This window comes from Hylobates moloch, unplaced genomic scaffold, assembly GCF_009828535.3.
Source record: "Hylobates moloch isolate HMO894 unplaced genomic scaffold, HMol_V3 SCAFFOLD_23, whole genome shotgun sequence".
NCBI lineage: Eukaryota > Metazoa > Chordata > Mammalia > Primates > Hylobatidae > Hylobates > Hylobates moloch.
The window spans coordinates 11041002-11068313 of record NW_026652298.1 but is presented as its reverse complement, the minus strand read 5'-3'; the positions used below and the strand labels follow the sequence as shown (position 1 = coordinate 11068313).

The following is a 27312-nucleotide window of genomic DNA, read 5'->3' as shown; positions in this document are numbered from 1 at the left end:
AATTTGGTACGCCGTCTCAAAAGCTATGTGATCCTTTTCACAAAGGGTTAGCGCAGAGAGGGCACAGTTCTGTGGATCCTTCATGGCACACTGCAGTGCAAGTGTCCGGGCGCTGCTGGCCAGCTTTTCCTGCTGGTGGCAGTCCAAGTGGAGGCGGACGATGGTGCTGTTGGACATCACGGTAGTTGCAACTATACTTGTGGCCTCGGTGGGAGTAAAGAGTGTAAACCAGGTCTGCATGATGCTGTCCAGGGCATAAACCCCTGCAAGGAACACAAACAGGCTCTATTACTGACAAGGAGGCTGGCCAGAGGTCCTGCCTTATTTTGACTTTTACAACCAGTGTTTACATTGTTAACCATCATAGGACATGAGCTAGGCTAGAAAATCCTGTAAAGTAATGTGCCTGGGAGAAACCTTTAAGAATAAGGTCATTATGAATTGTTACTCAGTGAAATGCCTGAAAGGAACACGAACTTGCTATAATAAAGAAACAATCCTCTTGGTAGCTGGTATTTGTACTGTGCTGCTTGCCATTTCAGACAATGGCTTTTTGCTAATGAGTTCTAATTCACTGGGGCTTCCTGTCAGAATTTGAGGCTCAAAAATTGCAACCTCACCAAAACAGGGACTTTACATGGCTTGTGTGCTTGTGTGTAAGGTAAAAGTACACATAATACAAAATTTTAAAACACACAAAGCAGCTGGAAAATGTGGCCCATAATCAAGAGAACAAAGTCAATAGAAGCAGACCTACAGATGAATCAAACGTTGGAAATGGCTGACCATGTCTTTAAAATAATCATTTTACGTTCACAGACCCAATATGCCTCACTTGTAGGAAAATCCTAAAAGTGAATGATTTGAAGAGAAGGTACTAGGTCTCAGAGAGAAATCAGGTTTATATCTTGGGGCAGGGGTAGAGAAGTTGTGTGGCAGTTCTTAAATCAGTATTATCTTTGTTTTGCTTCACTAAAGCATGACTTTAATGATGTAAAGATAATCTTTATATTGAGACCAGCTTCCCTTTTTCCAAAATAAAAAAACCATTATACATTAGTGAAAGAAAAATAATAATTTTATAATATAAGTTGTGTCATATCTAAACACTGGGATGGCAGTGTTTTCTCAGCATGAAGTATGTATCCCTTTCTGATGCAAATAAGAAAAAAGAATGTTTAACCAATATTTATGTTAAATAGCAACCATTTGTTTCCGTTGGCATTCTTGCTGGGAATGTACAGTTTTCTTCTGAACTGATCTACTGCTGCAGCGGGGAAATAGCTGAAGGGCCTCACAAAATGGCAGCTTATGGGCAGCCAGGGAATCTTCTTATGGCCAGCTACAATTGCTCACACATCTGGAAGATCACCTAAACCACACCCAGTGGTCATCATTTCTCTGCTGGATACCATGATGTATGCCTTCAGATGATAAAGAAGAAACAGTGCAACTAGGTAACTTTATATCTATGAACTGAATAAAAACAGTTTACTCACTGACTTATACCATTTTAAGTAAGAAGTTGGAGCTCCACAAATGTGACCATTTCAAGTTGAATAATACACGTATGTATAACTGAAGGTTAGGGGTAGGGGATCGGGGAGAAGGGAGCCCTTGTAGACTGCTAGAAGGAGCCTTGGAGAAGTCAACGTAAAAGAGTAAATATGTTCACGTGTTTGTAATTGACAAGTTAAATCCTACCATGAGGCACCTAGGAAAGCTTCTGTTCCAGAGTTTACCTACCGACTTCAGTAGCACACGTTACCAGCCACCTCACCATCTCCCGCCGTCGCCAATTTAAGGTTGACAGTGTCATTCGCATAACCTATAAAAACAGGATAACAAAATGTTTTGGAAAATTATCCTGAGTCAACGAAAAAAACGGGGGAGGGGATAAACTATAAGGCATATAAGGCATACCTACTGTCTACCACCAGGAAGATGAAAGCATAATTTAGAGCAAAGCTCTACATATGAATTTGGATTTGCCCATGGCTACCCCAGGTGGCCTTGCCACAGCCACATTCTCCTCCTGGCAAGAGGCCCATATTCTCCTCCTGGTGGGCCCACTGACCAGATGTGGTAGCTGAACCAGTTACTCTATCTTTTCTCATCTGCAAAATCAGAGGGCTGGACTGGAGCATTAAACACAGCCCATGCCCTTTTTCCCTCCCCAGATTTAACATTCCATAGTTCAGTTTCTGAGGTTCCTGTGAATTCATTCTAACCAGGAACTCTCAGTGGGGAAAGAGGTATTTTAAAATAACCATTTTAGTTATTCCTTCAATCTCTGGTTGCTTTTTTCTGGTGACCATGAAGGTAACTCCAGGTTTATGGGGGAAAAAAACCATCCTTGATATCATTAGTTATCTGATTTTGTTTTTCACTTTCTAACAAGAAGTCCCTAAATAAACATATCTACCTCTTCATACTTCCCCCATTCTTTAAAGATTCAAAATATCCAGGGACGGCTAGATGCGGTGGCACACGCCTGTAATCCCAGCAATTTGGGAGGCTGAGGCGGAATGGATCACGAGGTCAGGAGTTCGAGAACAGCCTGGCCAATATGGTGAAACCCCGTCTCTACTAAAAATACAAAAATTAGCCAGGCGTGGTGGCGTGCGCCTGTAGTCCCAGCTACTCAGGGGGCTGAGGTAGAAGAATTGCTTGAACCCAGGAGGCAGAGGTTGAAGTGAGCTGAGATTGTACCCCTGCACTCCAGCCTGGGTGACAGAGTGAGACTCCATCTGAAAAAAACAACAAAAACAAGAAAACACAAAATATCCAGGGACATCATATCCCCAAAGGCCCTGTGGGATTCCTTTTAGGTTCTAGAAATACTCACAAAGGGCCTGTGAGATTCCTTCTTAGGTTCTAGAAAGAATGAGTTAAGGAATAAGCTCTCAAGCATATCCTATTTACCATGAATTCCAAATAACAAGAGAGCTCATGTTAATGGTTCTTTCTGCATCACACCTTTAAGATGAGGCAAATGGTGACAAAAATTAGCCAAATAACAAGAATTAAAAAAAAAAAAACTTCTGAACCATCACTATATAGCTTAAAAGCAATCTTCTATACCCTTTGCTTGTACAGTGGTAGGTACATTTTCCTGTGATCCTATTATTTAAACATTATTAGTCACTGTAAGGGAGAATCCACAACTAAAAAACCAGATTAATTATCCAATCAGGGGATTATACTCCCCATACTTTAGGTAACTGGGGTATAACAATTTTGTTCACTGCTTTTTAATGCGAAGAAAGCAAATGTTAATAGAGATTCCATGAGAAAAATGAAACAAACTTTTTAGTTCCTGGTTTATCCAGTGATCTGTTCAGAAACTATAAGGAAGCAAACATCTATCTGCATGACGAACTCGAAATGTCCTTGGTATTCTGTTCTACTGAAATCTAAAACTGGACTCTGGCCTGATGACTCCTCCTTTACCTATTTTTCTCAGAGTTATTAAAAGGAGCTAGAACTGCCCACCTATTATGAAAATGCAAACATCAATAAAAATGTATACTTCCTCTAAAAGTTTAACCCTAACAACTGAATCTTCATTATACATGCTAGCTTTATTTAAGTCTCTTATTAGCAATAATTCTTCTCCCTTCATTCAAAGGATAAACAGTGTGGTTAAGGCTGCAATTCAGAAAATGATTTTTTTAAATTGAAAGACACAAATTAGGCTGCTAAATGTACAGTCCATGCACCTTACATAGCAGTCTGGTTCAGCTGGGAATGACCACGTCTCTGAAATACAGTTCTCTCCTGAAGTCTAACAGATTTGTACTCCAAAGAGTCATTTACCTGCACTCAAAAATCCAATCAAACAAAAACAACCCTAAGAGGTGCCTTTATTTAGCAGTCTTTGATGTCCCAGGAAAGACTACCAGTCATGTACCTGCAGGCCCAGCTCCAGAGACACTTTCAAAAGAGTGATGTCTGGCAAACTGTCCATGAGAGTTGCTATTTTAAATGCATCTTGGGCAAGCTTGAAGATGTGTGATGAGGAGTGAATGTTTTTCTGGATGGATTCTAATACTGTTTCCAGCCTCCGAACATCGCCTGCAATGAACAAGGGAAAACCAAACCAAACCAAATCAAAGCAAAGCAAGACAATCAAACAAAAACCATACAACCATACACACACACAGAGGAGAAAAAAAGAAACAAAACAAAACATAAAGCACAAGTTAATTTACCTAACATGTTCACAGATGGCACAGGTGTTACAACTAGGGCTCCCATAATTGCTGAAATGTCTATGAATCTCGGCTTCACAAAAAAAGATACACCGAGACACACCCTCAATGACTCAAAGCACATATGAACCAGAACCAACATGAGACAGCAAACAGCTCTCCTAGTTCCTACTTATGTATTTTTGGTGAATATTTCAGGAAGAAAAAAATGTAACCCAACTTGTAAATCTGCTTCTGAATTTCAACCATTTGTATTTTCTTGGCATGGTAACTAACCTGAACTCTGCTGGCAGCAAGTTAATGATGCAGGTAAATGAGGAAAATGCCACCTGTTTTGCCTTAAAAGCTAACATCTAAAGAAAAAGATCCTTTCAACCTATCTGACATTAACACCACTGCTGAGAATTTGATAGAAAACAAGACTTAAAAAAAATAAACAGGCAAATGAATGAAACAATTATGAGGCCTCAGGACAGTACAGTACCTTTGGCTGCAGTTAGCATGGTGGATGCCAGCTCACACTGCTGGGACTCAATGTGGCTTAAAGTGAACCAGCGAGGGTAGCGGTTGGGAACAACTGATGCAATGTGGTGTGGGCGGGTGAGGTCTCCTGATGGAGCAGTAGATTCCAATACTAGTAACCTATAATGAGAAGACAAGGAAGGTGGCCCCTAGTTATTTCTTGACCATGTCCTTGGCCAGAAAGACTGGCCAGCAGAAGCCAGAGGAGTGGGTAGATGTTCAGGCCTCTAGTTCAGCAAGGGCTGGTACAGCTATACTCTGCTGTGTGGGTGCAAAATACCTAGATTTTTTTGGACTATTAATTGTTTGCTAATAATAACTGTTCATCACCCAAACCTTGTTAGTTGTTCATCACCCAAACCTAAGAGATTTTCTTTCTTTAGCACCATTCAGAAAATTATAATATTCAAAGAAATTAAGATATGCAAACACTGAAGAACTTTTAAACACAGGTCTTGATGTTTACCTAAAAATTTTGAATTGTATGACTCAGAAAATATATCAACAGAAACTGATAGTGAAACGGATATTTAAGACTGAGATCACAGTCAGGAAGCAGTGAGTACTTAACATGAATAAGCTTAACCTATTTAAACATAAAACAAGAAGGGAAGGAAGACAAAAATTACCTCTTTTCCATCCATTCATACTTTCTGCACAATTAGTTTCTTATGACTCCAGGAATTTGACATTAGACTATGTTCTACCAACCATATTACAGAAGATAAACGTGACCTGTCTGTCCCTTGACAGTTTTGCATAAATTCAGAGTGATTTCTGATTTCTTATTAAGAATATACTGTCATGGTGAAACCCTGTTTCTACAAAATATAAATAGTTGAGTGTGGTAATCCCAGCGCCTGTAATCCCAGCTACTTGGAAGGCTGAGATGGGAGGATCAACTGAGCCTGGGAGCCATGATTACACCACACTGTACTCCAGCCAGGGCAATAGAGCAAAACCCTGTCTCAAAACAAATTAAAAAAGAATATGCTGATGAAAAAATTTCTAAAAACAAAGCACATCTTTAGTAATCTCTTCTAAAAGTACCAAAAAGCTTAGTAGAGTACCTAAAACTGAAATAATTTATTTACAACCATCAAAATGCTGGCCTTCAGTCAAGTACACCAGTGTTAAGAACTATGAAATAAGATAAGAGCTGGAGACCACGGAGAGTCAGCTGGGTCTGGGAGTGATGCTGGCCTCAAGGCCCCACCCAAGAGCAATTATTGTCTGGTAAGCCAAATGGCTCATTCTCTTCTCCTTTTATCTAGGAACAAAAAGATGCCAGCAGTAGAGAAGGTGGCAAGGTAGGCAGTTAAGTAGTAAGAATATTGGCAGGGTATCTATTTAGCTTTTTTTTTTTTTAAACTCAGAATATCCTCGTATTCACAGGCAGGTCTTGCCAGACTTACTGTAGAAGAAACTAATCAACATCCCTGGGAAGATGAGAAAATGAGTGCTGAAGATGACCTCCCTTAGCCTTCCCCTTCCAGAAGGACTAAGAAGCAAGAGAGCTACATCTCTCTTTTCCTTCCTGTTCCCTGGGCTGCCTCGCAATACCTGGTGGGGCACATACCTGCCTTCCATGGCAGACCTTTGGCAGGATAGTAGTGGCAGATAGAAGAGAGAAAGTGGAAAAAAAATTCCCCTGTACCCTGCTAGTATTCCCCACGAAGAAAATGCCTTGGCAGCAACCAAGGACAAATATAAATGAGTTTGGGAGTGTTAGAAAAGCAAGCCTTTCTGCCTGGCACATACCATTACATAAGCCAGAACCACACAGAAACTTTATGCTATTTTACCCTTAAACTTTGCCAGTGGTAGTAGCAACAGCATCTGGTGGCATCATAACATTAACATCTTCCCTTTAAAACAAGATTAGAATTCCTAAGATTTGAGTAAGTATAGAGCTGAGCATATGTCTTCGTAAGACAGCTTCCATTTCAGCTTCCAAAAATAAAAATAGGAACCCACTTATTTTAAAATTGTGCTCTAAAACATAAACCAAGTGGTATAATGTTAATTTGGTGGGGGACTTTTGCTGATGTTTGTTATTGACTTATTTTTTGGTATTTTAAAAATAGAAAAAAGAATACTTAGGAATATTCTCCAGCAGGTTAGTAAGATTCCCTATTGCCAAGGAAAGCATGTCAAATTACAGGATGTCAGCCTTAAAACACACTGACACATAGGTATACACACAGACACATACACACATCCTATCACTGCATAAAAAAGAGGCATCCTGATAGACATAAGCTACACTCAATACTTTCAGAACAGAGTAACTTTGGGGACACTGGTAATTTATAGGCAAGGATTTGTTTTAGAATCTACTTCACTGATTACAGACATAGAATCTTTGATGAAAAGCTTCTTGAGATCAAACTATTAATCAGCACACACAAGCTTTTAGGTCTACAGCATGGCTTGTCCTTAGGTGATTAAAAGGATGTCTAATCTGTACTTTCCATTAGAAGCATAGGAGTGTTTTATTAATTTTTTTAAAGGAAAAAGAAAATGATGATGTTTTAAGACAGATGGATGTACCTTTTAGGTCCTTAAAATTTCAAGGTTATTTGTAAGATTAAAATATAATCTTGAGCTCATTAAAATATTCACCTTGAACAAATCTGTGATAAAAATAATTATTATGTGAAATAACTTTTAAAAGAATGTAGAAATAAAAAGGTGGGTAGTAGAGAACAACATATTCTAATTGCTATCGCTGAAAAGGAGGGACCGATGAGGAGATGGAAGCAGTCAGAAGAGAGGCAGGCAGAGCCTGAAGGACCCAGCGACTCCTTCACTGCTAAATGCACGTCCCACCTTCTCTCAGCCCCCAGTGACTACAGATGTGCCTTGGCAATACAGGGAGTTGCTTTCCTGCACTACTGATGGAATGTGGAATTACAGCAGGTGTGAAGGTCTCCCTCAATTATATTCAAGCCAGTATATTTACTATTTACTGCTGCTTCAAAAATCTATTTTTTCAAAACAATTAATTATTTATGAAGGTTTCAACTGTTGCTGTTTTGTGATTAAATGGCTTGAATTGTGCTTCACGAAAAAGCGGGAAAAAGCCACGGTGTGCTTGAGTCTGATAGCAGCAAGGATAATTCTTCCCTTACTTTAAACAGAAGCAAAACAAGCCAAAAAGCAAATCACCTCCACGACAATCCAGAAAGCATAAATACATAGTTTCTTTAGCTTTTCTGCTGCCTATAAGAAACATGAAGGAGCAAGTCAGTTAACAACCGTGCTTCCCAGTGGGAATGTGGCCTGCCTCTGCCCAGCTGGGCTGTGAATACATACCGCATTGCTCTCAGTGCAATTTTGTATGCCAATTCAGCATCGTGAGGTAGGAGAGAGGTGAAGAGATACTTGGCAAATGTGTGCATTGGAACGCTCTCCCGATGGATTACTTCACCTAAACCACTATATGGTCCGGCTGTGGGAAGAGAGCATACACATTTTACATTCCTAAAAAACGAACTAACACTTCTTGTAAAGCATATTTTTAAAATGTCACATATAGTTATAACATATACAAATAAGAATTTCAAGTAAATGTCATCGAAAGGAATATAATCCTTAATCAAAAAAGATTCTTCAGGGTATAATATCCCTTACAGGTTTCACCTCATAAACAAACCCCCAACTGTCCCACAGCTAAATGGAAAACCCAGAACTCAGGGGCAGACAGCATTCACAATACAAGTGCCTCAGAGAAAGGAACCCTCTATAGCATAAAACCTTGCTGCATTTGAGCAACATCCTCTCTCAATGTGTGGCATCAGAGCATCTTGATTTGCAAATGCACAGATGACACCACAGCTTCACTATGGAACCTACCCCTGGACTCAAGAAGGGTTACGGGCACAAATATGCCAGGTTTCCAGAAAATGGTGCTCTGTATCGGGGTGAGAGGTATGGGAGGATTCTGAACCACAGCTCTCTAACTATACGCATTGTTGCCTCTAATGAGTAGCAACAGATATTAATTCCCAGAAAGTGACTATTAATAAAAAGAATAGTTACCCATTTGATACGCATCATAGGCAAAAGAAAAAAATTAAAGTAACTGGAAATTTACTACTCTTTGGGCTCCTGAAAGCCAATTTTAAAAGCAAAATTACACTTAAGCTGTCAAAATTCATTTCTTAGTAAATTCTGACAGGCATGGTGGCAGAGCTGACTTCCCCTGTGTGCTCCTTGAATGCTGCTTTGAGAAGCGCAACACAGACTTTTAAAATAAATTCTAAAAGGAAACCACAGTGGTTAGTTCAACCACTTTGCACTAAGGTACTCTGAGGTTTAGTTACTGTAAAGTGTTTAATAAATTAGTTCCCATGTCACCTTCGGGTAACATCTGTTTCATGATTTCTAGAATTATGAACCATGACACCACTGCTCAGAGGACATGCTGTATTTGTTTTCCACGAGAAAAATCAGTGTGGTGAAGAGTTTAGAATGCAAGAAATGCAGTTCAGAAGAAATGGTAAGAACAGTTACTGAACTGGTGGTTGGTTATGAGCACAATATATTCTAGGTCATTTTAATGGAGGTTATTTTTTAATTCAGTTGAGTTTTTTGATAGTATTTTTGAATTATTATTTAAGTACTTTAAAAATCATACAAATTTTTTCACCTAAACTAACATCTAATCTAAATCTCTAATTTTACTAAATCCATTAATCTTTAATTTTAAATGTTTTAGTGATTTGATATTCTTCAAAAGTTCATAGAGCATTATGACTGCACCTTTTGTTCATATACCAAGGCTACATTATTTAAGTTATTAACTGTTACAGACTAAATATGTATTTCTTCCCAAAATTCACATTTGGAAGCCCCCAGCCCCAATGTAATTGTATCCAAAGTTGGGGCCTGCATTAAAGTAAAATGAGGTCATAAGGGTGGGGCCCCGATCCAACAGGATTAGTGTCCTTGTAAGAAGAGACACTAGAGAGCTTGATCTCTCTGTCATGTGAAGACACAGAGAAAAGGTAGCTGTCTTCAAGATAGGAAGAGTGCCCTCATCAGAAGCCAATGATGAGGGTGGCATCATGATTTTAAACTTCCCAGCCTCCAGAACTGTGAGAAATACCTTTCTGTTGTTTAAGCCACACAATCTGTGGTATTTTGTTATGGCAGCCCAATCTAAGACACTAACTATTTTACTTAAGGACTAATTATAGCAAATCTATAGATTAGCCATGGTCTTCATTTCTCCTTCATTTTCTTTCACTGTTTCCCTTTAAACCACCAAGTTACCTTTTTTATACTATTCAGGAGATCCAGGATACATAATCAATTATTTGCTATGATATCACTCAACAAGTAAAACATTCAGTCAGGTATCCAATAATTATTTGTGGATTAATAATTAGTGTAATTCCTGGACTCTAGTGTACTACTGAATAATGACAACTTGACATTTTGCACCAAGTTTCCCCAGAGGTGCTTGTTCGATATGCTAATTTATCTATCCAACATTGTGGCTAGGAGGGATTAATACTAGCAACAATACTGGGTTACTCCTTCCTCTTTCCAGATATCTGGGCCTGCTAACTAATTTGCCTCTGACATTTGCAAAGAGTATAACTGCACGAAGAACTTGGTGCCCTCGTGTAGTCAGTTCAGTCATGGAGTTCTCAATCTTCTAGCATTTACAGTAACGGCCCTGTGGCCTCCCCGTCTTGGACTGCCTCCTGTCCTGCACCTGTTCACTCTTTGTGGGCCTTGCAGGGCCAGGAAAGGAGAAGAGGCAGAGATGAGTCAATAGTGCTCCTTCTCAGGCACAGTACTCATAAAAATGTTTGACGGGAGGGATGGACAAATCAAGACTAGGGCAAAGTTCAAAAATATTAATGAAAAATGAACATGGAGACGTATTTAGGAAGGTAAATAGATACCACACACTATCAACTTTGAAAATCACAGATCTTCTTTCTAAACTTCAGTATAAGGGAAATCAAAAGTCAGTCAGTAGAGCCAGTGACAGGCAGCATTTAAAAAATGCTTGTGACTAATGACATTGCTTATAGCAAAAGGAATTATACGGGAGAAAACTGAAAGAAAACAGTAATTGAAGAATCAGGATCACCCTTGAAATTTGTCAAGATGGGCTTTTTATCTTTACAGGGAAAAAAACAGGTTCAGGAGAGTGCTTCAAAAAATTACTATTGGGAATTTTTACCAAAATTAAGCATGCTATTAAGAAAGTTTACCTCAGGAGCATTTTCCCTTTAAAATGCATTTCTAAAACATGTAAAAGTATAATATGTTTAAAGAAAATGTTTTATTTTAAGTAGATCTTTTGCTTTGGACAAATGAAAGGGGTGCTGAAAATCTAAATCCCTTCCCTATATGTAGTAGTTCTGAACATAAGATGAATATAACATACTTTATGAGCCTATCAATCACAGAGAATCCCATAATAACACACTAATAACACACGTACTTGAGAGATAGAAGCAATAGTTAGACACCACCTAAATTTGCACAAAAGATTACACTACTACACGAATTACATTTACCTTTTTAGAGGGGAAAAAATCTGAAAAATAGTGTCAGCCAAGATTTGTTAGGCCCTTTAAAACTTAACTTTGTGAGAAGAAGGAAATTAGACCGTGCCTCAGAGATTCCATGAAACTTTTTCCTTGATCAATCTGTGCCTAATGAATCCTCTGAAATAACTAGTCAGTGCAGCGGAAATTCACTTGCGCAGCCTTCAGTCGTTTGTTAGCGTGTGCGTATGACATATTCAAAACCCAGGTATCATGTAACCGCCAACAATTTGGAGGAAGGCCAGCCAATTACTGTTTTATTATTTAATTGATCAAGGAAATAGGAACATGGCTGCCAATAATAATGCACTAAATATCAAAATTGCATTTATTTCAGAAACAACACAGTCTAAATGAAATAGGTTCTTTTCAAGGTTTGAGGCATTAAATGCAGCTATTTTGTAATAGGCTATCATATATAACCACCTAAATCAAATGATACAAATCTAAACATCCATGCTTTTTTATTCAGTGACACTATTTTTTAGACAGCGGACATGTCTTTGATACCCCATGACTATAGTAATCAGGATAACTACCATACTAAATGCATTCAGATAGTACTTTTAACATAAGAAAGATTAGCACCTAAGTCAAATTGGCTAAATAAGTGGAAAACTTCTGTATCAGGCTACCTTCTAATAGGAAGACTGCTTGCTTGCGAAAAATTTTCACCAGTGTGTCATCCAATTCAATTTCCTGAAGCTTAGAAATGAGCTGTTCCTCATTCCGGCAAACTTTCTCTTGTGTGTACAGCCCATCAGGCATGATACGCTGCTGTCCCAGCCCTATCAGGGCTACTTCCACAGCCAGCGTTAAATAGGATTCCCCTTCTTCTAAGAATTTGTGTGCAGGTAGATGCTGGTATTCCAGAGACTTGCACTGTCCCATATTCTCTGCAAAATGCCACAAAAGAAATCAGATTTCAGAAACTACTTTTGCAGATGATATGATAAGTACAAATATGTATACTTCCCAGTACAAGCAAATGAATTATAGACTAATGTTGAGAAAGCCAGAAAACATGTTTTTTAGGCTAAACTGCAGTCTTCCAGTATCTTTTTAAAAATGACCATGAACGATTAAATGTTTATGTTTTGGGGGATATAACATTACAAATACTTTTCTCCCTTGAAAATAAATCACCAAAGAAAACGATAAATCTAAGAAAATTTGAACTAAGAATACTTAAGAGAAAAACAAAATTTAATTACACAATAGTAAAATTAAATGATGACTTGCACTCACCACTTTTTAAATCCTGGCATTCAAAAGGTTTCCATAATAAAAACAGTAGGGAACACAACATATGTAACCCAATTTCAAGTCCTTTTTATTATCCAAGAGTCATCAGTTATCACAAGAGGAATGATTCTTTGAACATTCTCTTGTCTCCATTAAAGTGCTTCTATTACAAATTATAACAAACTTCAACCATTAAACTCCCAAGGAAAGCAAATTCAGACTCATGCCTTTCAGCCTCCTGACAGTGTCTGGGTTACCCACAGTCCATGAAGGCAACTATCACGGGGGAAATTATGAAGGGGCAAGACTTGAGCTCATCCAGCCATGGAAGCAACAAAGGGACATCGTTACTCCCTGCCTTACCTCCACCCACTGCCCTTGGGCAGTCTTTTGAGTCAAGATTCTTAAGTTTCAATGGGCCGAAGTGAAATCTCAAAACACAGCTTTCAAGGAATGTATGATATAAAACAGTTTTAAATGACATTTAATACTCCCCCTTAAAGTAGACTAAAATATTTAAGTGACAAGTCACTTTCAATGCAAAGACAAATTTGAAAAGCACCTAAACTAGATTTTCTAGTTCTAAATGCTAAGATGTACATCTTTATTTTATATCTTTATGCTAGGAAGTAGTCATAAATGTGGATAAATTCATAGATACAGAATCACTAGTTAGAAGAGAATAAATATTTTTAAGATTCTCAAAACATGCTGCCAACTATAACTCTAAGACTTTTCCCAGTTTTGTAGCAGCCTGAGTGAAAGCATGAGAGTGCCCATTTTCTTGCTCTCTTGCTCACCAAAGGTGCTGTTAACTACATGGTTCCATAAAACATAATGTAAAGAAAAACAATGACTACTGCCATTCAGGGTTTAGAAAAAGAAAAGCACATGAGACAAATGTCAATGGTTTTACCTGTAAAATCTGAGAAACCAGAGAGGTTCTCATCATCAATGCGGCAGGCTTCCATAAGGCTACTGAAGAGGGTGCCCACAGGGTCCAGGGGATGTCCAACCCAGCCCTCCAGATTGGTTATCAAGGTTATGCTTTTATGGGGTAGCTCTGTGTAAGAAAAGGGAATTGAGAAATGGGGGAGTAGAAGGGAGATGAAGGGAAAGAAGTGGGGGAAACAGAGGCTTTACCATTTAATAGCAGCAACCTGATAAATCAGTTCTGAATTCTGTTCAAAATTCTCCTTTAATTAAGAAACCAATCAAAAGGTACCGTAATCCCCAACTTGTCAACTATTTTGAGTCTAGAGGTTCATCTGTAAGTCAATATAAATGGTACTGAATTCCCACGACAGCTCCCAAACATCTATTTAATTCGTATGTCTAGGGTACTGAGTCAACATTACTACTTACACTATTAAATTATGTTGTATAGGGAAAAATGAATTCCAAATTTTCTTTTGAGAAATTAGGAACAACTCCCCCACTTCCCTAGAAGGGGGCATTAGAGAGGACTAAGAAGTCCCACTGGAATTATCAATTGGTAACTCTACCACGATACACAGAAGAGACCTCTCTAAATCAGTGTTAACTGGGTCATGTAAATTGAGGACCTGAAGGCAGCTACAGCTTAGGTTAGACTTGTATTCCCACATGAATATCCTTAAATTACCCCCTATCACCTTATGAAAGTCTTCCTTAGTGTGAATCTGTAAGTCATTTAAGAGAAAACCTTTGCCATAAAGGGGAATGATAATAGACGATTATATATAATTTGAACGAAATAAATCCTTTTCATTTTCTTCACAGAATATTAATGCTTTCAAGTTAAACTGCAGAATGCGGGGATAAAAAGCTATGTTTAAGATATATTCCATTGTTGTAAATAATGCAATATTTTACATCTAAGTGTTTCCTAAAGTAATAAATAATAGTAGCTTCTTCTTTTCTTTTTTTTGAGAGGAGTTTCACTCTTGTTGCCCGGTCTGGAGTGCAATGGTGCGATCTTGGCTCACTGCAACCTCCACCTCCCGGGTTCAAGCGATTCTCTTGCCTCAGCCCCAAGTAGCTGGGATTTATAGGCAAGTGCCATCACGCCTGGCTAATTTTAGTAGCTCCTTCTTAAAGGAAAACATAACAAAATTTACATACAATATAAAACATACAAGAAAAATATTGCCATGTAAATATCTGAAGAACCATTTCATGAATCCAACGTTCCTTCACAAGTCTTCTGGTTTTAAGCAATCAACTATCAGTACATAAAAATGAAAGACAGGCTGGGGTGGTGAATCACGCCTGTAATCCCAGCACTTTGGGATGCCGAGGCGGGCGGATCACCTGAGGTCAGGAGTTCGAGACCAGGCTGGCCAAAATGGTGAAACCCTGTCTGTATTAAAAATACAAAAATTAGTTGGCCGCAGTGGTGGGTGCCTATAATCCCAGCTACTCGGGAGGCTGAGGCAGGAGAATCGCTTGAACCCAGGAGGCCGAGGCTGCAGTAAGCCGGGATTGCGCCACCGCACTCCAGCCTGGGGGACAGGGTGAGACTCCATGTCAAAAAAAAAAAAAAAAAAGAGAAAAACCAGCTTGGCACAATGTATTGAAATTTAAGTTGAGTCTTAGATTCCCTGAAAAGGTCCTTCTATTCAGTTTCTGTCGCTGGCTTTCATAAACATAATTAATAGGAAAAAAGAAACATAAGCACTACTCCTGGAAACAACCAAATAAATATGTTTGCATATATGTATATGTATATGTATATGTATATGTATATGTATATATGGATGGGGCTAAAGGAAATGCTGTGCTTATATAAACAAATATATTGTCAAGTGATGGAAACTGAGGAAATGTGAGAAATCAAAAATAAATCAAATAAATCTGGTTTTTTTTCAGAACCAATAAGCTAACACATCATGCCAAATAATTTTGAAAATGTGTAAGATATTCCATTTATTAATCTTGGTCCATAACAAGTAGCTGTTATGGTACTTTAGACTTGTAACAGCTATGAAAAGCCTATTTTTAAAATATGGAAAAACAATTACCAAAAATAAAAGGAGGGAAAGACATAGGTATAGAAATGTAATCCTAGTAATACCTAAGAATGGTTGAAAATAAAAGTTTTCATAGCTTGCACGATAAAAGAGAAATGGGCCTAAGAATGGTCTAGACCTAAAGATTACAGAATTATCTCAAAGACAATCAAAGGAGTCTAAGTTAACATACTCTGTAACTTACCCAAATGTAAACATGTTTAGGAACATTAGTTAGTTAGGAACTAACATTTTTACACTTTCCTTTTTTATTACAACATTTTAAACAAATTTTAAAAATCAACATTTATTCATAAAATGTATAATGTGATTTTTTTAAAAAATCAGATGATCATCACGAATTGGCTCTTTTTGCACAGTATAACAAGTGCTGTACTCTTTGTTTGAATATTATCCTTTATACTATTCAGAAATAAGTTCCTTTCATCATAGACTGTGTATGTGTGGAGGAAGAAGGATTTCAGAAAAATTTTCCAAAGTACCTAGCAATGTAGTTTGCACACACCAGTGATGATATGAAGAACATAATGAACTGGACAAAGTCATGACAATCGGGGCTCTCACATTCCAATCCCATCTGAGCTTCCCCCTTTCTTTGGTTCAACTGTAACTTTTGACTTTTTTTTACTGTTAGAAGTTACAACAGACACTTGCTCCAACCTCTAGCCTTTTAATAATTTTTAGTTGTACTCTAGTATGTGTATAATCACCCAAGCATTAAAAACAAAAATATAACCAAAACAACAAAAACAAAAACCCAGCAACTAAAACTATCCCTCTTAATGAAAAATAAAATCACAGAGTGAAAACAAACCTGCTAAAAATAAATAAATAAATAAATAAAATTTATACCTATAGAAGGAACAAGATGTACATGGATTAATCAGAAAAAGCATATACATTTCTTTATCTGATCAATGTCTTATGCATATAATTCAACCCTTTGCAATTACTATTACTCAGTAATGGTTATTCAAAATTTAAAAGATTAATAAACTGAGATAAAGAGAAGTTAAATGTGTTCTTTCAGCTGACAGCTCATCAAATGTCATTTACAGAATTTGAAAAATCCAGCTCTGTTCTGGTCACTTTAAGTAAATATAATAACATGTCCTGATGTACAAATTACTACAGCTAAAAAGTTTTAGAATGCTTACACATTGTGCCAAGCTTTGCTTTAAGTGCTTTACAGAAATTAACTTGGTTTAATCTTCTCAACAACTCTAAGAGATAGGCCCTCTACTGAGCCTCATTGCACAGAAGAGAATTCAAAATCACAGAGACGTCAACTGATTGCCTAAGGCACCCATCTGGGACGTTAGGATTGCTGGGATTCAAGCACAGGCTGTGTCCTTATTGTTAGAATTAAAATACACTTCCACAAAATAAGGTATTTAGCTAACATGCGTTTTAAATAATTTAGACATACTAAATAGTTATTAAAACAATAAAGAAAATTATCCCCCTTAAAAAAGTAACTAACCTGAAAGATTAAAAAAAAATCTTTGCTTACAACATTCAACTATGAAAAAAATGTCCCAAATTTCTCACAGATCAGCCATTATTTTAAATGAATGGTGAGTAACGCCATCATCTATGGTTTTAGTTCTAAAAGCCATCTCTCCCAGAACACAAAACCTAGTAATGTCATCACCAAGAATCCCATTCCAATGGAAACAAACTCCTTCACATTCACCTTTTTTTTGGGTTCGGAACATTTCCAACTGTTTCTGCTGCTGTCGTCTTAATGTATTAACAATAGCTATTGCTAGTCTCAGTGCTTCTCTGGGGTACCCATGAGAACGTAATGCGTCCACTCTTGCACAGGCTGTAGGAACATGTTCTAAAACAGAAAGTCAAGGGGGTAAAGTTGCCACTGTCAGATATATCCATAAAAAAAGAATTTAATAGTAAGATGTTTCTCTCAAAATACTATTAAAAAGACACAAGAAACCATTTCTGAACTTGGATTTGAATGAAAAACTCAGCTCCTATTGCCAAGCATTCATCCATCTGCCATTGAATCCTTCAATTCTCCACCTCCCATTCCAGTAATGCTATAGAAACTAAACAAAGAAGTAAGTCATGGAAATGTCTTTCCGGTTTGGTCACTTACCATGCCAGAGGGGCCACCCGCGGGAGTCGAAGAGGGAGTTTTCAGTGTCGTCATGGTAACAGTAGTTGGTGTATAGGTCACTGCTGATAATGTGCTGCAAGTGGCTATCCTGCCAGTGGAGATCACATGCCTCGATGGCTCGGGTGAACACTGTCCGATGTGGCCTGTTCGATGAATCTGTTTTTTCCACAATTCAGAAAGCCGTGTCAGCTATTATTCACATGTGAATAAATCAGTCATACCATTCTGTGGCCAGATGTTCATGAACACACCCACACACATTGTCCTGCACCCACTAAGCAGAAGGGTGAAGGGTGAATACTCTCACATCCTAAGTACTAGGAGGCAGGTCAGCCCAAGAGCCACCATTCACTCACTTGTTTATCAAACACAAACATTCTGCAGCCATTAAAGCTAAGGTTAAAGGCATCCTGCAAAAAGAATTGTCAAGTCTAGTTTCCATGCCAAATACACTCAAAGGAGGCACTCGGCACAAAAATCACAGGAAAACTCACTGCTCCCCACTTCTGAGGTGCTGTGGTGGGCTGCCCTGATGGGATCAACAGCTCTCACAAACACTATGCAAGAGATGCGACACCAGCCATGGAACCTTTCAGGATTATGCAGTCAGCCTTTAAAGATATGCATAAGGGTTGTGCTTTTGGTTGTATTTTTTAACTATATTGTGCGGTTTTGCACAATTAAAACTATTATGCTTCTTGGGATATAACGCTTAAATACCACTTTATATCCCAAAGGGCATAAATGCATATATTTAACATTTCACAAAGCCACACAACATAGCTACAAAACAAACCAGCGCACTTACCTTGCCCCTACAGGCTGCCTCCTGACTCCTGGGCAGGTTCCATGACTGGTGTGATGTCCCCAGCATAGTGTATGCCAGGGCATCACAAAAGAGCAGAGCCATACACTCCGAAGAGGGTTCAAGTTTCAGGACCTGACGGAGAAAAGAAATGTTTGGGGAATAAAGGATATTCTCACCCCAACTCCTGGGATTATTCAATTCCTAAGGATCATATGGTTCAAATTCTACCTGCACACCCACCCCTTGGGTTCCCACTCTAAACTTACCTTCAACTGTGGCACAAACTAGCAGTCCTCAACTGGAAATCAGGTTAACAAACTATTTTTATTTATGTGTACTTAACCTAGTTCAAGTATACCCCTCATTGTTCTGAGACTTAATTAAACGAGAAGCAAAATCTGGAGCTTCCTTAATTGGTAAGATTTCATTTTCCTGTCACTGGACCTTTGGCTGAGCACAGACATAAGGGAAAACACAAAAATCAAAGGACAACTGAATTGAGAAGAAGAGATTGGAGAACTCATCTACGCCAACCCCTTTACTCTGCTGATGGAACTGAAAAGCAAGGGAAGTAAAGTGACTTGCCAAGGTCACACCGTCAGGCAGTGACAGTGGAGATTAAAACACAGATATCCTTACTGCAAATTCAGCTAATTCAGCTGGTTTGGAAGGGCTTTTGACAAGTCTTTAACAAAGAGACATTACTTCAGTTTGGTCTCAGGTCAGCTTAGCTATCTGTACCTGAATGGTAGACATATCAAAATGCACGTGTGATAGATCATTTGAGAGGCACAAATAATGATGATCTGTTATGGCTCCCACCCAGACTCCTCACTAGAGGTGGATGGATAGAGAAACTGCAAGGGAGAAGGCAAAGCCCTACATTTAAGGACGTTTGGAATCTATTGGGGCTTTTTGCTGAGCAGAATAAACATACCCACGCCCAGCAAGAAATTGGTTTCATGACCTCTCACAGTCAATTGATCAAATGTTTCAAAGTCCAAGCCTCACATAAGTGTTTTTTAGCCTCACGTAAGTATCTTTTGTCATTTCATTTATTTTGTTAAGCTGAAATCATATAAACAAAATCTAAAACTAAAACGAGACTTTAAAAGAGCAACTTAGTATCATGCATGTATTAAAAGAGTGAGTTAGAGGTCTGCCTATTGATTTGGCTCAAATAGCAAGCTGTTAACATTATTCCATTTTTATAAAACATTAATAAATACCTGAACCTTTCACATGTTTATATGTGACTGTATAAATGTAGAGAAATGTTGCATACACACACTAGGGCTTTTAACATGGTTAGCTCTAATAAAATCAGTGACAACAAAAGAGACTAAATACTCATGAAATGAAATTTAAATGACAAGTCCTGTAATAATATGGGAAACACATAAAATTAAGTATAGAAGATATACAATTAAAAATTTGGTTTGACTAGATATCAAAATTAGTCAACTTTTTAAAATCTTGAATGTCGGTGGCTATTCAATCTTGCAGTAAGATTGAAAAAAAAAAGAAATAATTATCTTGATCAATTTTTTTAAACGATAAATACATATATTTGTAATAATTTTTCCTAAAGTTTACAAAATAGTAATACATCCTGACTAAGGAAAACTTGGGAAATTAAGAAAAGTAAAAAGGAGATATTTTTGTTCTTCTACTAAAAAAATTATAAAATAGCTGGGCGCGGTGGCTCACGCCTGTAATCCCAGCACTTTGGGAGGCCGAGGCGGGCGGATCACAAGGTCAGGAGATTGAGACCACGGTGAAACCCCGTCTCTACTAAAAATACAAAAAAATTAGCCGGACGTGGTGGTGGGTGCCTGTAGTCCCAGCTACTTGGGAGGCTGAGGCAGGACAATGGCATGAACCGGGGAGGCGGAGCTTGCAGTGAGCCGAGATCGTGCCACTGCACTCTGGCCTGGGAGAAAGAGCAAGACTCCATCTCAAAAAAAAAAAAAAAAATTATAAAATTGGCTATAATTTTGGTATATTAAAAAATCATTCTCTTTCAAAGGGTATGGATTGCAATGTTGTTATTCATTAATTCTAACAAATTACCTCAGCAGAGGCAGAGCCTGGATAAGCCCTTCACATTCACTCTAATGTGTAAACACAAGAAATTCTGTCCATGGCCTATACTGTGTGCACACCCAGTCCAGCTGCAATGGCACAGCTGCTGGACTCTATTGGCCACCACAAGCTCTACCCTGGGGAGCCAGCTGAGCTGTACAGGGAAGGCACTACAGGTATGAACACCAGACCTCCTCTGCAGGCATGTCTCTTCTGACAGCCCCTCAGAAGGATGGGGGTATTCTGCTAAAAGTAGGTACCCTGGTGCCTTTAGGTCCAACAGATATAAACACTGCCCTTAGAAACAAGGTCCTGAATTGTATCACCTAGGCCAAACCCTAAGTGAAATGAACTCTTTAAGTCTGGAGGCTGGACCATTTCTTACCAGCTTTCTAAGGCTATGAAATATTCATGCTTAATCAAGGGTAACAGAATAAACGGAATGTAAAAAGTAAAATGTAAAATGTTTGAGTAGCAGTCCCCAAAAGCAGTGGGGAATGAAACATAGTATAAATAGAAGGGGATTAAGGATATTACCTATGTAGATGTAGGCTACCCTTTCCTAGCAATGGAAGAGAATAAATGTTAAACAACTAAACTTAAAAATTCTGAGCACCTGGAAAAAAACGGGGTATGTGGAATACATTTATTTTCTTCGAAGTTATTAAATACAATCATCATGGGCAGTAAAGATATGACAGACTTCAAATACTGAATTCCCATGGCAAATATCTCTAGACAAGGCAGAGTCAGACAATTGTCTTTCTCAAGTCCTAAAACTTCTTTTTGATTGGAAAAGTCCCTATGGAGTAATACATATCATTTTTTCTTTGCAGAGACTAAAAACACTACACTAACATCACATTCAAACTCAGCACATTGTTCCAGTTATTTCTAGTAGTACAAATTCCGCATGTGGCTAGTACATAGAGAATGTAGTCTTGACTCTGAATCCTAATGTTATTTAATTCCCACCTTGCTTCTATCATGACTTTAAAATCTTTCAAATTTTCTCCCAAAAAAATGCACTGAATCATGCAAAAATAGTGTCATGAATTAGTTAATAAAATTCCTATTGGCAAGAAATAATTACTTAAGAATTTCATTTTGAAAGGGAAGAGAACATTCTGCAGCAGGTAGAAGGGAAAATGGGGCCAAGGAAGGAAGTTTTTTAAAGATGGGAGAGACTTGGGTTGAATAGACAGGTACAATAGAGAGGGAGAAGATAAAAAAACAAAACAAACAAACAAAAAAAAAAAAACAAAAAATAAAACGAGACAGAAATGAGAGACAGAGGTTCTTTTGGAAATGTCTGGGAGCATTTCTTGGTTGTCCCAAAACTTGGAGGGCACTATTGGCCTACAGCAGGTGGGGACAACTATGCTAGACAACCCCTCACAATAAAAAAATTTCCCAGTAAAATGTCAACAGCATTCTATGTCCTTCAGTCAAGTCATAAAATATTTCCTTACTATATTTTAAAACTAAGAATTTTTAAGTGACTAAATTATACAGTAGATCAAACATGGATTGACCAACAAAGATAAAAACATATTTAGCTCCTCAAGCCTCTTGATAGTTTGTTTTAAAAGTAATATATTAACCATCCTACTCCATGATCTTTTTAAATTAGAGAAGAATGTCCATAATAAATCATTAATAGGCCATTTTAACACATACTAATATATAAAATAAGTATTACATCCATCCATATTCTGAGAATATAAAAAAGCATACAAATATCTCAGTTAAATTTAAAACATACACACAGACACACATACATTCACAGTCAATACATATTAAGTACTGGAGTTGTAAGTTCTTAAGTTGGTAAAATCATTTTCCCATATACCTTGTAAGTTACTATTATAAGCACATATGCATAATTAAGTAGCTACAATTTAGGCAGAACATTACGGTAGACTCACCTTGGTTGGCATTTGCACCCTGAGGCAGAGCATTGGTTAAGTTGGGTAATTCACTGCCATGATTTCCGTCTTCCCATGGACAGACATCAACACTATTCCATTTCTTCAGCTGTTTTAGCCAACTGGCCTTTTGCTCCAACTTGCAGTGGGGGTTTAAAACTATACACATCCACAGAGCACCTAATTTAAAGGAGGAAAGGAAAGTAAATGTTTAAAAATTATAAAAATATCCAATGTTATCAAGTTAAATTGTTTAAATTTATTAAAATTTAAAAATGTAATTTATATTATATTTAAAATTTTAAATTTAAATTATTTAAATTATCAAGTTAATTATAAATTTTAAACAATTTCAAAATAGATCCAAGTCGGTCATTTTTATAACTCAATTCTCCTTAACGTAAGCCACAAATCCCACAGAGAGTTTATTGAAAGGAGGACAACAGATCCAAAGTTTGAACCAAATATCCAAATACTCTTACGTAATAAAATATACTTCATATTTCACAAATGCCAATAGTAATCAACTTCTTACTTGTATGACATTTTAGACAAAAATGCCAATAACATATACAATCCCAGTGTCCAATTTACAGACTCTATACATGGATACTGCAATATATCACTCCAAATGGTTCTGCACAAAAATTGAATTTACTTTCTAAAATTACTTTTTACAATAAAATCATTAAGGCATATAGTGGACACAAATAACTTCCTGTTCTCCTTATAATTTCAAACTTAATTATGTTTATTAATTAGTATGCATATTTATCTGTCAGTAAAGTGTGAATAGTTTGGGGCAAAAAAAAGCCAGTAAAATAGGTCTTTCAAAAATAAAATTCATTTAAACATACTTCCCTAAATGATTTAATCAGGAACCGATTTTAAAAATATAGTTGAAATCACTAAATTTATATGTTCATGAGTAAAATTACTAAACCATAATCAAAATTTCCCTAGTTTTTCCAAGGAAAGGCAATCATACATTTAGAATAAAGGCATAACTCATAATTTGAATAATTAAGGTCCAATAAATTATTCCTTTCTACATTCTTTGAAGAGGTAGAAAATTCAAGCAAATATTTCACAAATTTTAAAAGTTCAAGTTTTACTTAAATTTCAAAGCAAGACAGATACCAGTATTCCAAAGCTTTTCACAACACTACTTCTTTGAAAAGGTATGTGTGCATGTCTGTTTATGTTTTAATCATTTGTTAGTTAAATGCATAATAATGGTAGGAATGAAAACTGTTTATGTTTTATTTGTCCAAAAGATAGGGCTTACATTCTTCCTCATTAAAAATAAACAAGCTTCTTCCATTAGGGCGGGGGTCCCCAACCCCCAGGCTGCAGACTGGTACCAGTCTGTGGTCTGTTAGGAACTGAGCCATGGCCTGTTAGGAACCTGGCCACACAGCAGGAGGTGAATGGCAGACGAACAAGTATTACCGTCTGAGTTCTGCCTCCTGTCAGATCAGCGGTGGCATTAGATTCTCATAGGAACACGAATACTATTGTGAACTGAGCATGTGAGGGATCTAGCTTGCATGCTGCTTATGGGAATCTAACTAATGCCTGATAATCTGAGGTGATACAGTTTCATCCTGAAAGCATCCTCTCCCACCCCCCATCCGTGGAAAAACTGTCTTCCATGAAACCAGTCCCTGGTGCCAAAAAGGTTGGGGACTGCTATGTAAGAGTATCTATTATTTTAAATATCAAATAGCTTTTATCAACAGAAAACAAAAAGGGCCACAACCTATCTAAGCCACAGATATTTACAATCTGCATATCTATATTTTAAAATGCCAATTAAAAATACAACATGGCTAGTGAAGATGGAGTAAGCCCACGCCCGTCCCTCCCAATGATAACAACAAAAACTTTGGACAACATACAAAAAAATAGTAACCTGAGGATTCTGAAAAGTAAGAGCAAGCAGATTGGAGAGAAAATAAAGCCTGGAGAAGCAACCCTGATGGGGGTGACTTGCCATTATGTTTCCCCTTCTTTTTTTTCTCCTAGCATTGAAATAAAATTAGCCCCATCCAGGGAACTTTATAAACGACACATGCAGCAAAAATTTGAGAACCCTTATCTAGCTGGTGTAAGCACAGGGGAAAAGGACCCCCAAACCAGGAGGTGGAAAGGGGGATCTCTGAATTCTGTGTACAAACTGGTAGAAGTCCTGGTCACGCTTCACATGCATGAGACAGATCCAAGGCAGCATAACCAAGGTTTTGAAAACTAACTGACATTGGAACTATCACCCAATGGAGGGGAAAAGGAGAAACAACTTATGGCCTGAATCTACCCTGGTTTCTTGCATGCTTTAAGAAATTTTTTAAAACAATCTCCTGAGGATTTCAATTCTTTTCTTTTTTTCTTTTCTTTTTTTTTTTTTTTTTTTTTTGAGGTGGAGTCTCGCTCTGTCGCCCAGGCTGGAGTGCAGTGGCGCGATCTCGGCTCACTGCAAACTCCGCCTACTGGGTTCACGCCATTCTCCTGCCTCAGCCTGAGGATTTCAATTCTTTAAACAATCCCCAGGCTCTCATGATACAATATTCGAAATGTCCAGGACTCAAAATTATGTGACTTACGAAGAAACAGCAAAATGTGACCAATTCTCAAGGGGAAAAAACAGTCAACAGACACCAAGCAAGATGAACTAGATGTTAGAATTATCAGTCAGAAGCCCTATACCAACTATTGTAATTATGCTCCATGAGATGAAAGTAAACACTATTGAAAGGAATAGAAAGGCAGTTTTCAGAAGTGAAATATAAACTATAAAAAAATGAACTAAAGAGAAATTTTAGGGCCAATAAAACAATATCTGAAATTAAAAATTAACTGGATGGGATCAATAGCAGAATGGAGATGACAGAGGGAAAAGTCAGTGAATGTGAAGCTAGAAATGATCTCAACTGAAGAGACAAAAACAACTAGGCATAAATGAGCCGAGCCTTAAAAACAAGTAAGAAAATATCAAAAGGTTTAACATTTATGTCATTCGATTCCCAAAAGATGAGGAGAAGAAAAAATTGGAAGAAATCATGACTGAAAACCCAAATTTGGAGAAAGATATGAACTTACAGATCCAAGAAGCTTAGCCAACCTCGAATAAGATAAACTCAGAGAAAACCATTCCCAAACATAACATAAACTGCTGAAAAGCGAAGATGAAGAAAAAAATCTTGAAAACAGAGAAAATCAAAATGCCATACATAGAAGAATAGTGACTTGAATAATTAGAAATTTCTCATCAGGAAACAGAATACAATGGAACAATATCTTTAAAGCATTAAAAGAAACTAAAGTGTCAATGAGAATTCTATATCCAGCGAAAGTATCATTCAGGAGTGATGATGAAATATAACCATACCCAGATCAGGGAAAATTTACAGTATTCGTTCCAAGACATCTGTTCTAAAAGAAATGTTGAAGGAAATTCTTTACACGAAGGAGAAATAGTATCAGAAGGAAACTTGGAAGTTCAGGAATAAAGGAGGAACAATAGAAATGATAAATATCTCAGTAAATAGATTATTTTTGACTTTTAAGTTCTTTAAAAGTATGAATGTTAAAAGCAAGAATTTAAGCACCATTTTGTGGAGTTTTAAATGCATATAGAGGTACTGCACATGACAACTATAACACAAAAAAGGGAGAGTAAAGGAAAAATATATATAAAAACTGTATCTATAAACTATATATATGATATATATATATATTTGCCATGTTAAATGGCATGTAGAGCCTAACAACCACAAAACTATATATATATATAGTTTATATATATATATATGTATATTTTTGTTATACTCTACATGCCATTTAACATGGCAAAATATTAACTTCAAGTAGACTGTGAAAGCTTAGGTCTGTTTACTACAATGCTGATACCACGAAAAATATTCTAGGAGATACAAACACAAAGGATAATAGAAATTAAATTATAATAAAACATTTTTAAAATAATCCAAAAGAAAGCAAGAGAGAGGGAAGAGATGAATGGAAACAGAGGGGATAAACAAAAAACAAATGATTAAATGGTAGACCTAAATTCAACAACCACATCAATAATTATATAAAATATTAATGGTCTAAACATATAAATTAAAAGAAATGGTCAAATCAGGCTAAAAAACAAGACCCAAATCTTTCTTATACTGTGTATAAGAAATCCACTGTAAATATAATGACATAGATTAAATGTAAAAGGAAGAAAAAAGACATACCATGAAAAAACACTATAAAATAAAGCTGGTATGACTATATCAGTATCAGATAAAGCCAACTTTAGAACAAGGAATACTATACCAGGTATAAAGAGGGGCATTACATAAAGATAAAAGGGACAGTTTTTCAAAAAGACATAATCCCAGATGACTCTGCTGCACCTCACAATAAGACTTCAAAATACAGGAAGCAAAACTGACAGAGCTTAAAGGAGAAATAGGCAAATCCACAATTATATTTGGAGACTTCAACATTCTTCTTTCAGTAACTAACAGAACAAGTAGCCAGAAAATTAGCAAATACCTGAACACTGCTATGCTTTGAATGTGTCCCCCAAAGTTCATGTGTTAGAAACATGACCCTCAATGCAACAGTGTTGAGAGGTGAGGCCCTTAAGAAGTGATTAGGTCATGAAGGCTGTGCTCTCATGAATGGATTAATGCTGTTATGGTGGGAGTGGGTTAGTTATCTCAGGAGTGGGTTTCTGATAAAATGATGATTTGGGGCCTCTACCCTACTCTCTTGCATGCATGATTTTCTTG

At 37.2% G+C, this 27312-nt stretch overlaps 1 protein-coding gene across 1 annotated transcript in view; it reads right to left on the bottom strand.

Annotated features, from left to right (window-relative positions):
* Nucleotides 1–27312, bottom strand: part of ZSWIM6 (zinc finger SWIM-type containing 6) — a 226485-nt gene that overhangs the window by 2469 nt on the left and 196704 nt on the right. Inside the window, exons 6-15 of the mRNA XM_058434242.1 lie at nucleotides 22526–22705; nucleotides 17684–17860; nucleotides 17264–17410; nucleotides 13473–13619; nucleotides 11947–12207; nucleotides 8055–8190; nucleotides 4699–4856; nucleotides 3914–4077; nucleotides 1747–1828; nucleotides 1–263 (exon numbers count right to left, since the gene is read on the bottom strand). The exon at nucleotides 1–263 is cut by the window's left edge and continues 2469 nt beyond it. Coding sequence (XP_058290225.1) covers nucleotides 1–263; nucleotides 1747–1828; nucleotides 3914–4077; nucleotides 4699–4856; nucleotides 8055–8190; nucleotides 11947–12207; nucleotides 13473–13619; nucleotides 17264–17410; nucleotides 17684–17860; nucleotides 22526–22705 — 1715 coding nt within the window. The remainder of the gene's footprint in view (nucleotides 264–1746; nucleotides 1829–3913; nucleotides 4078–4698; nucleotides 4857–8054; nucleotides 8191–11946; nucleotides 12208–13472; nucleotides 13620–17263; nucleotides 17411–17683; nucleotides 17861–22525; nucleotides 22706–27312) is intronic.